The following is a 14,927-nucleotide window of genomic DNA, read 5'->3' on the forward strand; positions in this document are numbered from 1 at the left end:
TCCCAAAGCTCTAAAACATGCCCATTCTTTATGCTCTATTCCAGCGGTCCCCAACCTTTCTGGCCTCAGGGACCGGTTTCGTGGAAGACAATTTTTCCACAGACCCTGGGGGGATGGTTTGGGGATGATTCAAGCGCATTGCATTTACTGTGCACTCTATTTCTATTATTAATACATTGTAATACGTGAAATAATTATACAGCTCACCATCATGCAGAGTCAGTGGGAGCCCTGAGCTTGTTTTCACTTGCCACTCACCGATAGGGTTTTGATATGAGTCTGCAGGCAACTGATTATGGTCTGTGTGCAGTCAAACCTCTCTGCTAATGATAATCTGTATTGGCAGCCGCTCCCCAGCGCTAGCGTCACCGCCTCAGCTCCACCTCAGATCATCAGGCGTTAGATTCTCATAAGGAGCACGCAGACTAGATCCCTCACATGTGCAGTTCACATTAGGGTTTGTGCTCCTATGAGAATCTAATGCTGCCACACTAGATTCTGACAGGAGGCGGAGCTCAGGAGGTAATGTGAGCCATGGGGAGTGGCTGGAAATACAGATGAAGCTTCGCCCGCTGGCCCGCTCCTCAGCTCCTGCTGTGTGGTCTGGTTCCCAACAGGCCATGGACCCGTACTGGTCCATGGCCTGGGGGTTGGGGACCCCTGCTCTGTTCAATAAAATTAAAGGGTTATCATATTTTATATGCTCAAGATGTGTTCCTGGGCAATAATGTATTTCCATCAATATAACAAATTAGTAAATTGATTATTTAAAATAGTAAATTGAACTAAGGAACTAATTTCTTTGGTCTGATGAATTTCTGAAGTCTAATAATTTCAGGTTTGTACTACAATCACCTTTAAAGTATAAGCCCCACACTGAATTCAAATTAGAAAAACATCTAGGAAGATAATTTGGTATGCATTTATGGAATCCTCAGTGGCTTGCCAATGCCTGTTACATATAGCTAAACTAGGTAACATTATCTAGTGAGCAAGGCCCTATACCAGCAATGTGTAGGCTGTGGAGAATTTACAAATATGTGTGGATGTCCAGTTGTTAAGGTACTAAGAGCTAGGCTACTGGAGCCAAACACAACACCTACCCAATATATTATCTTTTAAAACACTCTGGATATAACCCACTGACCCCATACCTCCTAATATTCTTTAGCCTAATGGGTGACTATTTTGAGACTCAGGCTTTACACAGGACAGGGATAGAAGTAATCCCACTGGTGATCAGACTTTATATTTCTTTACATAAACTACTGCCAAGTCAACAAAATCCCATTTTAAAAGATGCCGTTAATGAAAAATTTTACTAGGATTAATCACAAATTTATCTGTTAGGTGAAGATTTCTACATGACAGGCTCCTTAACCATGTCCTAAACACTTGTAGAACAAAATACTTAGATATCTTCAGTTTGTTATAATTGGTTCTGACTGAATCAAAACATATAAACATATCCCCTTCTTAAAATAGGTAGTGTAGCCCAGATTTGTAAATTTATCCTCATTTTAAAACTAGAAATGCACTATAGTTAGTATAATTAACACAATGGCTATCAGGAAGCTTGTCATTCGTATATCAAGCAATATATTTTACATTCGGAAAACTTAATTTTTATCAAATGTCCTTTAATTTCATAGGCAACAACAATATGATACATATTGTATGAGAAGCACACAATAGTTTTGCAGTACAATTTCAAAGTGTATACAAATTGGAATACAGAGGTTAAACACTGGTGTGCTGACAGTATTTTTGAACTCTGGATAAACTGCATACAAAACTTACAATTCAAATATTAGCCAATCTGGAAACTTTACTTCCTATAATATAAAAATGATACTTTGAGATGCAAAATATTTTTTACTAACAAACTATATAAACATTTAAAATAATCATTAAAAACTCAACTTTAGAATTTATAAAGATTAGCTATAAAAATATATTGGCAGTCACATTTCTTATAAATGTACCATTCACTACATTACAAAATAGTCTCTCACATAAAATTGCCTTAGTAACTGTACTATTTTAGAATCTCATAAACCTTACATTAAACCAATGATAAAATCCTCTTGGAAAACTTTGGTATGCATCTTCAGAAGGTTTTTAAAATACTCTAACATCTCAAGGGCCTGTAAACATTCCATTCTATTAAAGCACAACAGAATAAGTAATGTATATTTAACTGCATACAGAATATAGAATCAAAAAACAATTTATTAAATATTTGTAGAAAATCATTCCCAGAGTAACCAAAAAACAAACCATTTAAAAGTATCAAGCTTTTAAACAATTCTCTTTCCATTCTGATAAAAAAATGTTACAAAAATCACCACACTCCATTCATGTACCTTAGATGCCTTTTAGGACAAGGCCTCGAAAATAGTTAACCCAGTCTCAAAAATCCTCTGAAGTCCAATAAACAAACTTTTAAAAACCCATTTAAGACCTGATGATAGAGCAAGTATACATAATCAGAACACATAGTTTATATATTTAGTTGTATATTAGCTTTTTTCTATTTGTAATTTAGAATTTATTGGCAGAAGTTGCACACACACACAATTGAAAAAGGTAAATTTTAGGAAATGGTAAGAAATGCAAACCTATAGGGTAAATTGATTTATTTTTAAAAATCTGATTTATCAAATTTCATCTTATCTGCCATTTTTGGAATATGACAACTATTGTTATTTAGAAAATTTGAATTTGTGAAAGTTCATTTCTTGTTTCTTGAGTATGTTTAATTTTTACAGAGCTTCCAGTTGGGCCAGTAACCTCCTTGAGGTCTTTTTCCACTTTATCCTCTGTCACCAGATCTCTTGCATAAGATATTTATCTTTGAGTTGCAAAAGCCTAAATAAAAGCTTCATTTTTGACCTTTTAATTCATAAAACTCCACTAAAAAAGAAAAGAAATTCCGTCTAATTTTTAGGCAAGTCCACAAAAATATTTTCTTTCTTAAGCATCAAACACTTTTATTAGAATAAAGATCCTTCAAAGTTTTCAACTCTTCTATTAGAGTTTTATTTTGATTTTCCAGGACTGCAACTCGATTTTCCAGACATTTCACATATTCTTTCTTCTTTCTGCGACATTCTCGAGCAGCTTCTCTAAATGTAAGCATTAAAAAAACCAATGTTAGAAAAAAGTTCACATTCCTTAAATGGTAAATGCACTTCAGTAATCTTCCCTGGTCATCATTTTTTCCTCATTAAAAAAAAATTAAGGTATAATCTGTATACAGTGAAAAACACAATGATCTTCAGTGCAGAATTCAGTTGGTTTTGGCAAATGCATATATACCTGTATAACCCACCCACTCATCAAGACATACATTTTTATTGCCCCAGAAAGTTCCCTCATGCCCGTTCATCTCCCCAAGCAACTACTGTTTTGATTTTTATCACCATAGATGAAATTTTTCCTATTCTAGAACGTCAGATACCAGAGTCATGCAGAATGTACTCTTGCGTCTCATCTCCTTTCACTCAGTATATTTGTGAGGTTTATCTGTGTTACTGTGCAGTGGTTTGTTCCTTTATGTTGTTGGGCATATTCCACTGTATGAATACCATTACAATCTGTTGATCCATTCTCTTGGGCTGTTTTCTAGTTTTAGCTGCTATGCATGTTCTTATGCCAGTCTCTTTGTGAACATATGTCCCATTCCTCTTGGATAAATACCAAGAAATGAAATTTATGGGTCCTCTTATTAACTTTTGGCACATAGGCTCTCTCATTTTTATTTATTGAGTTTTAATTACAAACAGTGCTTTCATTCTCAGTTTTGTACATGTCCTGTTAGAATATTTCTATGGATTTACATTCAAGTTTTACATACATATAGAAGTAAAAAGTATTATTTTGAGTATTTTTTATACCATGGACTGTAGATATTATCTGCAACTTGCTTTTTTTACACATACTATTTTAATGATGTTTCTATTGATATAGTGGTACACAGTTCTTTGCCGTGTGGACATTTCATTGTTAATTAATTTTCACTTCCCTGACTACTAGTGTGATTGAGCATATTCTCAAAAATTTAACGGTCTTTCAGATCTGCTCTTACATAATTTGCCTATTCATACCCTTTTCCATTCATACATTTTGCCCATTTTACAATTAGAAATTATTTGAAAGATGAACAACCTAAGAACTCTCAGTGCATTATACACAGTAACCCTTTATCTGTTTCTACATTATTTTCTAATCTACCACTTGATTTCTGATATTTTTATTTCTTAATGCAATAAATGCTCTTTTTAAAACTCTTTCTTGGCTTAGATTAAAATGTGATATACTATGTATTTCTCTCTAAATTTTATCTTAAAGATTTTATTGCTTAATTTTCACAGTTAAGTCTTTAATCCATCTGCAATTACTTCTGTATATGGTATAAAATAGGAGTCCAATTTAATTTTCCTCCAGATGTGGAGTTGTGTCAGTATCATTTCAAAAATATATTCAACATTTTTTCAGTTGGGTTGTACTTCTGATTAATTCAGAAGATCTTTATATTTTTTCAAACAAATCTGTTTGGTTTTGGTTAGATATGTTGCAAATATCTTCTATAGGTCTGAAGCTTATATTTTCATTCACTTTATCTTTTGATGAAAAGAAGTTACTCATTTTAATGAGGATTCATCAATTTTTCATGTTAATTATTTTGTGTTTATGTGTGTTGTTTTAAGGAATCTTCCTTATACTTGAAACCATGAGATTATACATTTTCATCTAAAAGTTTTTAAAATTTCACCTTTCATTCATTTAGTATGATTTTTGTGTATGGTGTGAGGAAGAAATCCAATATATTTTTTCACATATAAATAACTATCTTAGCACCATTTATTTGGAGTCCCTCCTTCCCCCAGTAATCTGCCCTACCAGGTTTCATGTATTCACAGATCTGTTTCTGAGCTCCCTACTCTATTTCACTGGTGATTTTGTTTATCTCAATGCCAATATAACATGATTTGAATTACCACAGCTTTAAACAAAACTTGATATCTCCTCACCTTATTCTTGTCTGGAATATTTTGGCTGCTCTTGGCCCTTTACTCTTCTACAAATTTTAGTATCAACTTGTCAATTTCTTCAAACAACCTGTTTGGGTTTTGATTGGAACTGCATTGAATCTATGGATCAATTGGGGGGAAAAATAGTCATCTTTATAATACTGAGTTTCCATATCTATGGACATAGTATATTTCTCCATTTATTTAGATCTTCCTTAATGTCTTTCAAAAACATTTTACAATGTTTTCTGTAAATGTCCTGGACAGCTTTTGTTAGATTTATTCTCACATATTTTATTTATTGATAATATAAATGATATCTTTTAAATAATTATTTACCAAACTCTTTATTGATGATGTGAAGAAATACAGTTTTTTGCGGTATGCGGGCCTCTCACTGTTGTGGCCTCTCCTGCCGCGGAGCACAGGCTCCGGACGCGCAGGCTCAGCAGCCATGGCTCACGGGCCCAGATGCTCCGCGGCATGTGGGATCTTCCCAGACTGGGGCATGAACCCGCATCCCCTGCGTCGGCAGGCAGACTCTAAACCACTGCACCACCAGGGAAGCCCTACAGTTGATTTTTGAAAACTGATTTTGTATCTAGTGAACTCATTACTTACAATAATTTTTCTCTAAGTCCATTTGGTTTTTTTTTTAAATCAAGCAATCATATAAAAGATAGTAATGGTTTCTATTTTTTTCATTTAAATCCTTGTAATTTCCCCTCCCTTTTCCTGTTTTACTAAACTGGCAAGGGCTTCTGGTACAAATGTTGAAAAGAACTGGTTCTTTTTCAATTTCAAATAGTTTGCAGATAGATCTTCCTGGATATTCTAAGCAGATGAATATATCTTTGCTAATAATAATAGTTTTATTTTTCCTCTCCAATTTTTATCACTTTTATAGTCTCTTGAGCTTTGATGATTTACAATGACATCCTTTTTTTTAAATACAAAAGACATACTTCTTTCCCTCTCTCCACTAGATTACTAAGACTTCACAAAACTTGTTCTGTCGTCTGCTCTTTCTGCTGACTCTTGCTCCTGAAAGGCAGTGTGGGATTCCCTAAGACTTTGGACTCTAACACTTGGACCCATGAATTTAAACCCTACCCTCTATCAGTTACTAAGCAGTGTAACCTTGGTCAAGTAACATCTTCTCTAGGCCTCAGTTTCCTCATCTCAAAAAAATGGAAATAATTTTTTGTGACAGTTGCCTAAGGGGTTGGCACATATAATGGAGGCCTAATTCCTTGGGTAGCCTGATTTTTCAACTTATATTTGTTAGAACTCAATGTATGGGAATTCATTAGACCCTGTGTTGAAGTTGCTTTCTCCAGTTGGGGGCACTAATTTTTTAAATTACAATTCTCAGCTTATGGATGTAGTACTTCTTGGGTCTCGACCTCGTGAAAAATAATCTGTGATCCAGTTCTCCAGCCTGCAGAGGCCCCAGGCTCTGTCCTGAGTCCCCTCTGCATACCAAAGCTATACCAATTACAAAGATCTGAATTTATCCCTAGGATATACAGGGGCTGCTTAAGTGCTTATTTAACATCATGGTCCTGGGCTTCTGGTTCGCATATCTAACCTCAATAGATTTCTCTTACTTTCTGCATGCTCATCCAGTCATTTAAAAGGATGGTTTTTATATTTCATCAAGCTTTTATTATGTAGCTGAGGGTTACATTGTCAGAAAGAGAAGTCACACTCTAGTAATTTTTAACAAGTCTTTTGGGTTTCCTAGGTACACAATCGTATCATCAGCAACAAGATACGATTCTTTTCTAATAATTTACATAACTTACTTCATTTACTTGTATTTGTTGGAACCTCCAAAACAACAGATGGTCCCTGCCTTGTTACCAAGTCATTTACAGTGATGCTTCCTCTTGTTTTTAGTAAAGAAACATTTTATCTTGAAGTAATTAAATGTATCCATCTGGTCCTTTTATGGTAATTTTTATTGCTCTAGAAAATTATCCTTTATTCTAATTTTCTAACTTACTGGAGAGGACCTGAAAATAGAACCTTTAAAAATTTGTTGTATCTGTGGCTATTTACCCTTTTTTGTTTCTAATATAGTTTCCCGGTGTCTTTTCTTTTCCCTTGAACACACTGCAGAAGGCTACCCATCATATTCTTTTTCTCAAAGAACTAGGGATTTTTAATGCCTGATGTATATGTAGTGCATATAGCAATGTTTAAAATACATTCAAAACAAACAAATGTTTCTGGGGGTTAAATGACTACTATATTTCATGATCAAAATTCATTTTTAAGAGCAATTCTGTATCCAGAAGTATATTAGGTATTATGCAGAATCCTACTAATTCTTGCCTATTCTTACTCTGGTCAACAGCAAGCAGCAAATTATTATTTTCACTTAACTTTGTCATCTGAATAAGAACAAAATATATTGTTTGAAAAGTCTTGCTTAACAGTGCTATTCAAAGGACACAATAAAAATGGAAGAACTCTAGGTCATATATTAAATAAAGAAACTATGCAAAGGGACTCACTGATCCACTAGACATAATCTAAAACTCTTAAAATAATGTTGACATAATCCCCTCTCCTTGTTTCTAATATACAATCTCAGTTAATATCTGGTTATATTTTGAGATTTATAAAAACATTACCCATTCTGATAGTATAATTTTACTACCTACCTATTTTTCATCAACCTTATTTCTCTTTTCAGTTGGGGGTCATCTGTCTTAGTTGTCTGAGATGTAAGGGTTACGGGAGATGTCATCACCACGGTTTGTGGTAGCGAAGTAGCTGAAGGTGTGGTACGGATCTGATATGTCTGCATATCTCCTGATGCAGCTGTGTGGTCAAAAGAATGAGTTAATTTATAAGTGTCTTTGAAAGTACTTTGTGATGCTTTCCATAGATACTTAAGCAAACTTACTTTGTACAACCACCTGGTTGCTGGGCACAAGTATTTGCTGTCCATCAGAGGTCTGTGCATACTGGAGAATTGTTGTACCTTGTTGAGTACTGCCTGAATTTGTCATGGTTAATGTCTGAAGCCCCTGTACTCCATCTGTGCCTGGACTGGCCAGCTGTAAGGCTCCATTTGGGGCAATGGCAACTTAAACCAAAGAGAGAACATAGCTAATATAAGGCTGTACAACACACTAATGACAAAGGATTGGCAAAAAAAAAAATTTGCTATTTATTAAAACAGGTTTAAATGCAATTCCACTCGATAACTGTTGACTACTTCGGGTGAGCTATATGTAAAACAAGTAAAACGGCACTTCTTCAGAAAATTTTGTATTTCAGATGCACTAATCTTAAATTTAGTCTCAGACTGTACAATAACTGATTGGTCAAAACCCATTTGGGGCTCTATAGAGCATTCCATGCTAATTGTTAATGTTGTCACAGCAATTTTGGGCCATTAGAAGAGGGTACCACCAATGACAAACTTTTAAAGGAAAAATAAGTAGTAGGAAATATTAACATAGTTTGTAATTTTTATTTAAAAGCATTAAAAAGATTGTATTTTAAAATATTTTTGAATAGGTAAGTGTGCCTATGGAAGAAAATTCAAAAAGGATAAAAGGTTACATAATGAAAAGGTAAATCCTCATACTATTTCTTAGCTCCACTCTCTAGTGGTGACCACTGTTTCTGATTACCCTTATCCTTTCCCTACTACCACACAACAAATATTCCCATATACTTTAATTTATAAAATGACTTTAGAAGTAAAGACATTAAAATTTTTTAGGGGCTTCCCTGGTGGCGCAGTGGCTGAGAGTCCGCCTGCCGATGTAGGGGACACGGGTTCGTGCCCCGATCCGGGAAGATCCCACATGCCGCGGAGCGGCTGGGCCCGTGAGCCATGGCCGCTGAGCCTGCGCGTCCGGAGCCTGTGCTCCGCAACGGGAGAGGCCACAGCAGTGAGAGGCCCGCGTACCGCAAAAAATATATATATATATTTTTTAGATTCAGAGATTTGTTTTAAACTTATACTAGGAATTACTTTCAGTCTCCTTCCCTGCAACACACATTACGTACATATATAAATATGTATATAAAAAGTCCCTTTATCCCTATTTATTCCACTGTCCACTCCCCACCCCCTCCTGAGGTAAACATTATTTTGGAGCACAACCTTCCTGACCTTTTCCTGTGCTCACACAGATTCATATATAAATATCAGAACAGGTTCATTTACACACATTATAGATACACATCTTTTGATGTTAAATATACATGTTAATGCAGAATATTTTCATTTTTGCAACCTATCTTCCTGTACTTGCTTAACATGTGTATTTACCTGGTTGAATTTACTTCTTTGAAGAACTCAACTGTACTGTTCAATACAGTAGCCGTGAGCCATGCGTGGCTATTTAAATTAACTAAAATTAAAATAAAAAATGCAGTTCCTCAGTCTCACCAGCCACATGTCACGTGCTCGGTATTCATATAGTTTAGCAGCTACTGTACTAGACAATGCAAATACAGAACATTTGCATCATCAAGTTCTACTGGATCATGCTGCCCTAAATATGACTTGTACTGTACTTACTTCAGTTGTAACATATGAAATATTAGCCCAAGTTTCTTTGTAGTTTTCATAATTCTAATTTTTAATGGGTTTAGAATAATAAACCATTTAATATATCATAACTTTTAACTTGCTAATATGCTGCCTTAAAAAATTTTTTTGGAAATAGCAATACATGTATATGATTTAAAAAAAAATTCAGTTTTGTTTAAAATGAAAAGTGAACCTCCCAATTGCCTCTGCTCTCTGCTCCTAAGTTTCCTTCCTTGCAACCGCTATTCCCAGTTTCTTATGTGTCCTCACAGAAATATTCTACATATATTCTTAAAATCATATATTCATAACACATTTTAATGAAGGCCTACATGCGCCAGGCCCTGTATGCCAGGGTTATAGTTGTGAACTTACATTCCTTGAGAACAGATCATAAATAAGCTAATCTATAATTACATACATTCTATAATTAAGCTACTATATTTTATGGCATTTATACGTCATTATAAAAAGTGAGGATGTAAGGCATGTGAGGATCTGGTGAAGAACGCGCAGGTAGTAGGGATGACACCTCCGAAGATCCTGAGGTAGAAACAAGCTTCATGTGTTAAGGAACAGCAAGAAAGTCTGTGTGGCCAGAATGGCATCAAGTGGTAGGAGATGAGATCAGAGTGGCAGGCAAAGCCAGATCCTGAATGTAATGCTTTGTGGGACCTATTCTAAAGTCACTGGAAGATTCTGAGCAAGAATGGTGTGATCTAACTGACATTTTAAATAAATTGCTTTGGCTGAGATATGGAAAAGTATGAAAGCAAGAATGGAAGCAAGATGACCAATCGGATACTGCAGTAATTCAGATGAGAGTGTAGACTGAGGTGGTGGAGAGGATGACTGGAGATGGTGACGGGTGGTCAGATGGGACACCAATAAAACCTGAAGAACAGGGGTTAGGAGAGGAGGGAGAGATTATGTACGAACGGACACAGCACAAGTGAATTTCTTGGGGTGATGGAGTGTCTTGATTGTGGTGGTGCTTAGACAGCTCCATGCATTTGTCAAAACTCACAGACTTATACCCTAAAGTAAGTATATCATTTACAAGCCGTGTGTCACTTACAAGCTGTATGACTTCAGGGATATTATCTGACTCTAAGCCTCAGTTCCCTCATAAATTGATAACTGCCCACCTCACAACAAAGTTGTTGTAAGGAATAAATGAGATAATACTGAAAAAGAACTCTGCATTATTTCTGGCTCAAAATGTTATCCTTTAATAATCATCACTATTAAAGTATGACAGTTTACACACCACTTCTTCAAACAGAAAGGTTAGTTTTTGTGTGTCTATCGGGTGGGAAATTTATTCCTATACGTACTGTACTGTCCGGTGCTAGTCTGATAGATGGGAGTTGGAACAGACATAGAAGTGACAGCAGAAACTCCAGGATTTTCTCCGTCTCCTTTTCTGCCCCGTGTATCTTCAGAAGATAGGTCTTTCAAAATTTTTCTGTGAAAAATAGAGCTCTATTATTACTGTTGGTGATGAGGACAGCTTTACAAAGAAATTACTAAACCTTTTAAATCTCAGGTTAAAAATACAGTAATCTGGTAGACACCTAAACTCTTATGTCAAGGAATCCTTTGTTTAGCACATACTGTGTTTTAGCACAAACTAGACTTTGTTTATTAGCAGGCTGGTTATATTTTAGTTTATGACGACATGAAAAGAGACACTGAGCAAATACCCATACAGAGTGCCTTTCAATATACAAGGCCCTTGTAGAGGTATAAAATGTCTCCCTCCCCTACAGGAGAGATGGCTCCATTGTGAGGTATTTCATTAATTAACAAAGTACTATTCATTTTCTAAATAGTGTCAGTGACCTTTATTAAAAAGATTAAATTTTGGACTTCCCTGGCGGTCCAGTAGTTCCAGTGGAACAATCCGTGCTTCCACTACAGAGGGCACAGTTCGATCCCTGGTTGGGGAACTAAGATCCTGCATGCCAGGTGGTGTGGCCAAAAAATTAAAATAAAAAAAAAATACTACTATAAAGACTGGTGGTTGTCAAGGGGGAGTGAGGTGGGAGAGGGATGGATTGGGAGTTTGGGGTTAGCAGATGCAAACTGGTATATATGGAATTGATAAACAACAAGGTCCTACTGTATAGCACAGGGAACTATATTCAATATCCTGTGATAGACCATAATGGAAAAGAATATGAAAAAGAAGGTATATATGTATGTATAACTGGGAGGAAAACCCCATTTTCCTAACTTTGATGGAAAGTACAAAAAAATACTACTATAAAAATGCAGAGTTATCAGTGATAAATAAAATTGCTTATTTTAACAAGTACATTTGATTCCACAGGCATCCCTCAGACTTGGTTAAAAAATAAAAGGGACTCATGGCAAGAATAAGGGGATGGAAAAAGATGCCTTGCTGAGAAGAAAGGTCTTCCAAAACACAGCTGGGGATGGAGGGAGCATAATTTTGTTTCTGGGGAGAAAAAGAAAAGGAAAAAAATGTTTACTCAAGAATTCTGTGTTTATTGTAGAAAAATCAGAAAACCTGAACTACTTGTGTGGAAACAATAATAAAAAAGAATCACAAAGGAAAAAAAAAAAAACCCTCAGCATTAAAAGGGATCTTTCATGTTATCTATGCTAACCCTCCAGCCAGTGGAGGAATTCTCAAGCATTGCTAACAGCCTCTACTTCCAGGAATAATTCATCTACAACTTCCAAAAAGCAAACTATTCAATTTTTGGATGGTTAGAGCTCATCCTTATTTAGACTCAAAGCTAATTCCACCCAATGAAGCTAGAGAACGTTAAGCTTTACCCTAATTGGGTTGGCCAAAAAGTTCATTCGGGTTTTTCATAACATCGCACAGGAAAACCCGAATGAACTTTTGGGCCGACCCAATATATCCATGTCCTTCTTTGCAATATTTGACAACTGCTACAGGTCTTCTTTATTGGAGACCAAATAATTTTAGATCCTTCAGCTGTTCTCTTACCACACATTGAAGATCCTTCTCCAGCTTGGTCTCTTTACTCTGGACAGTCTTCCCAAAAAGACCTGCAAGTGTAGACTGTACTAACAGAAGTCCCACACAGAGAGCAAGAGAGGTGGCAGTCCTATAGGACTCTGTGTTAGCCATCTGTAGAATTGTCACAGTGGTTCCTAAACCTGATTATGTACCAGAATCAGCTGGAGAGGTTTACTGAATTCAGATTCCCAACTGGTAACCCTAATGATTGAGTGGACAGAGCTCCAGAATCCATTTAACAAGCTGCCTGCATGGTCTTAAGCAGCCAGCCTCACATGAGACTGTGGAATGCTGTGGCCATTTCTTTTTCAGTTTTAAGTTATGAAACATTTTGAGCATAAAGAGAAGTACAGAAAATAAAACACCAATGTACCATGTACCAAGAACCATTAGATGGTATTTTGCCATGTTTGCTTTAGATATCTCATTTTTAATAGGAATTAACTTACAGATACACCAAAATGTCACTACCAACTCCTTTCCCTGCTCTTCTCCCCCCTCAAAGAGTACCATTATCTAAATTGTTGTTTACCATTCCCATATATATTACTTTATTTTTACTATATTTTGAGATATTATTTGCCACTGTTTTGCATTCTTCCTCATCCTCCTGCCTCATTCTCGGAGAACCTTAGTCTTTTGGACTTCTCTTTATCTCTATTCTTTCTAATGAGCTCATCTGTCCCATAGGCTTGAATACCTTGTGTATACCGATGACCCCTCAAATGATATTTCCTCAACTTCTCTCCTTAACTCGAAACTCCTATATCCAATTGTGTATTGAATACTTCCACTCAATAGGCATCTCAAACTTAATACATCCAAATCTAATGTCAGATATCCTTCCACCGCTTGCAGTCTTACCCACGTCAGTAAATATCGACTGTTTTTCAAAAATTTTGGAGTCATTCTCTCTTTCTCACAACCTTTATCCAATTCACAAACAAATCCCATTGTCTCTATCTTGAAAATATATCCAGAGTCTTACCCACCCTCATCACCTCCACTGCTACACACCAGTCCATGCCACCACCCTCCTGACTGAACAGGAGTAGCCTCTAACAGTTCCTCCTTTAGTCTGCCCTTTCCTTGCTACATTCCATTCTCCACACCAATCATCAACAACCAGTCATCTTTTTAAAATGTCAGTCAGATCAAGTCACTCATCTGCAGTGGCTCCCTATCAGAATAAATGACACAGTCTACAAGGCCATAACTTGTCCCTGTGACCTCCCCAACCTCATCTCTGACCACTCTCCCCTTTATATTCACCATTCCCCCCATCTTGCTACCGGATTATCAATTTTACTAATTCTTTTTCCCCCAAAGAACCACCTTTCAGTTATATTATCTCTATTAGTTTTCTCTTTTCAAGTTCATTGACTTCTCTATTTTTCTCCCCTGGCCGTGCCATGCATCTTGCAGGATCTTAGTTCCCTGGCCAGGGATCAAACCCGGGCCCCTGGCAATGGAAGTGCAGGGTCCTAACCACTGGACCACCAGGGAATTCCCTGATTTCTGCGCTTAATCTCTATTATTTCATTTCTCCTGCTTGCTTTGACCTTATTTTGTTTTTCCCCTAGTTTCTTAAAGTGGAAACTTGTTGATTTGAGATTTTCCTTCTTTTATAAGTTTGTATTTAATAAGGTAAATTTTCCTCTAATTATTTCCCACTGGTTGCAGCTCCAGATTTTGATATTTTCATTTTTCATTAAGTTCACAGTGCTTTCTAATTTCCCTTAAGATTTTCTGTTTGGTCCATGGATTATTTCTAAGTGTGTTAATTTCTGTATGTTTGGAGATTTTCCTGTTATCTTTCTTTTACTGGCTTCTAGTCTAATTCAAATATAAAAGAACTTTGCAAAAAAAAAAAAAAAAAAAAAAAATTTGCACAATTTTAATTCTTCTAAATTTGTTAAGGTTTGTTATGATCCAGGATGTGGTGTTTCTTGGTGAATGTTCTTTGTGCACGTGGGTAAAGTGTTCTAAAAATGTCAATTAGATCCGACTGGTTGATTGTATTGTTCAGTTGTTCTATAATCTTGCTGAATTTCTGGCTACAAGTTCTGTCGGATACTGAGGTAGGTGTACTCAAATTTTCAGCTATAACTGTGGATTTATTTTGCTTTCCAGTTCTGTAAGTTTTTGATACATGTATTATGAAGCTCTGTTGTTAGATGCGTACCTATTTAGGATTGTTATGTCTTCTTGGTGAACTGACTCTCTCTTTATCTCTGATAATCTTCTTTGCTCTTAAGTCTTATTTTGTTTGCTTTTTTTTCTTTTCTTTTTTTTTTTTTTTTTTTTT

The 14,927-nt window shown here is 35.9% G+C and overlaps 1 protein-coding gene across 8 annotated transcripts in view; it reads right to left on the reverse strand.

Annotated features, from left to right (window-relative positions):
- Window positions 1-1,586: 1,586 nt before the first annotated feature.
- The window catches only part of ATF1 (activating transcription factor 1), a 56,595-nt gene continuing 43,254 nt past the window's right edge, over window positions 1,587-14,927 (reverse strand). For 5 of the 8 annotated variants that reach the window (XM_024736724.1, XM_024736720.1, XM_024736723.1 and 2 more), the window contains 4 exons: window positions 10,938-11,068; window positions 7,954-8,136; window positions 7,709-7,868; window positions 1,620-3,128 (listed from right to left, as the gene is read on the reverse strand). In XM_024736724.1, coding sequence (XP_024592492.1) covers window positions 2,984-3,128; window positions 7,709-7,868; window positions 7,954-8,136; window positions 10,938-11,068 — 619 coding nt within the window. In that variant the 3' untranslated portion in view covers window positions 1,620-2,983. Of the gene's footprint in view, window positions 3,129-5,036; window positions 5,157-7,708; window positions 7,869-7,953; window positions 8,137-10,937; window positions 11,069-14,927 lie in introns of all 8 variants that reach the window. The other 3 variants (XM_024736726.1, XM_024736725.1, XR_003002098.1) reach the window with 2 other exon arrangements.

The sequence above is a fragment of the Neophocaena asiaeorientalis genome, unplaced genomic scaffold, assembly GCF_003031525.2.
Source record: "Neophocaena asiaeorientalis asiaeorientalis breed wild unplaced genomic scaffold, Neophocaena_asiaeorientalis_V1.1 scaffold134, whole genome shotgun sequence".
NCBI classification, from domain to species: Eukaryota; Metazoa; Chordata; class Mammalia; order Artiodactyla; family Phocoenidae; genus Neophocaena; species Neophocaena asiaeorientalis.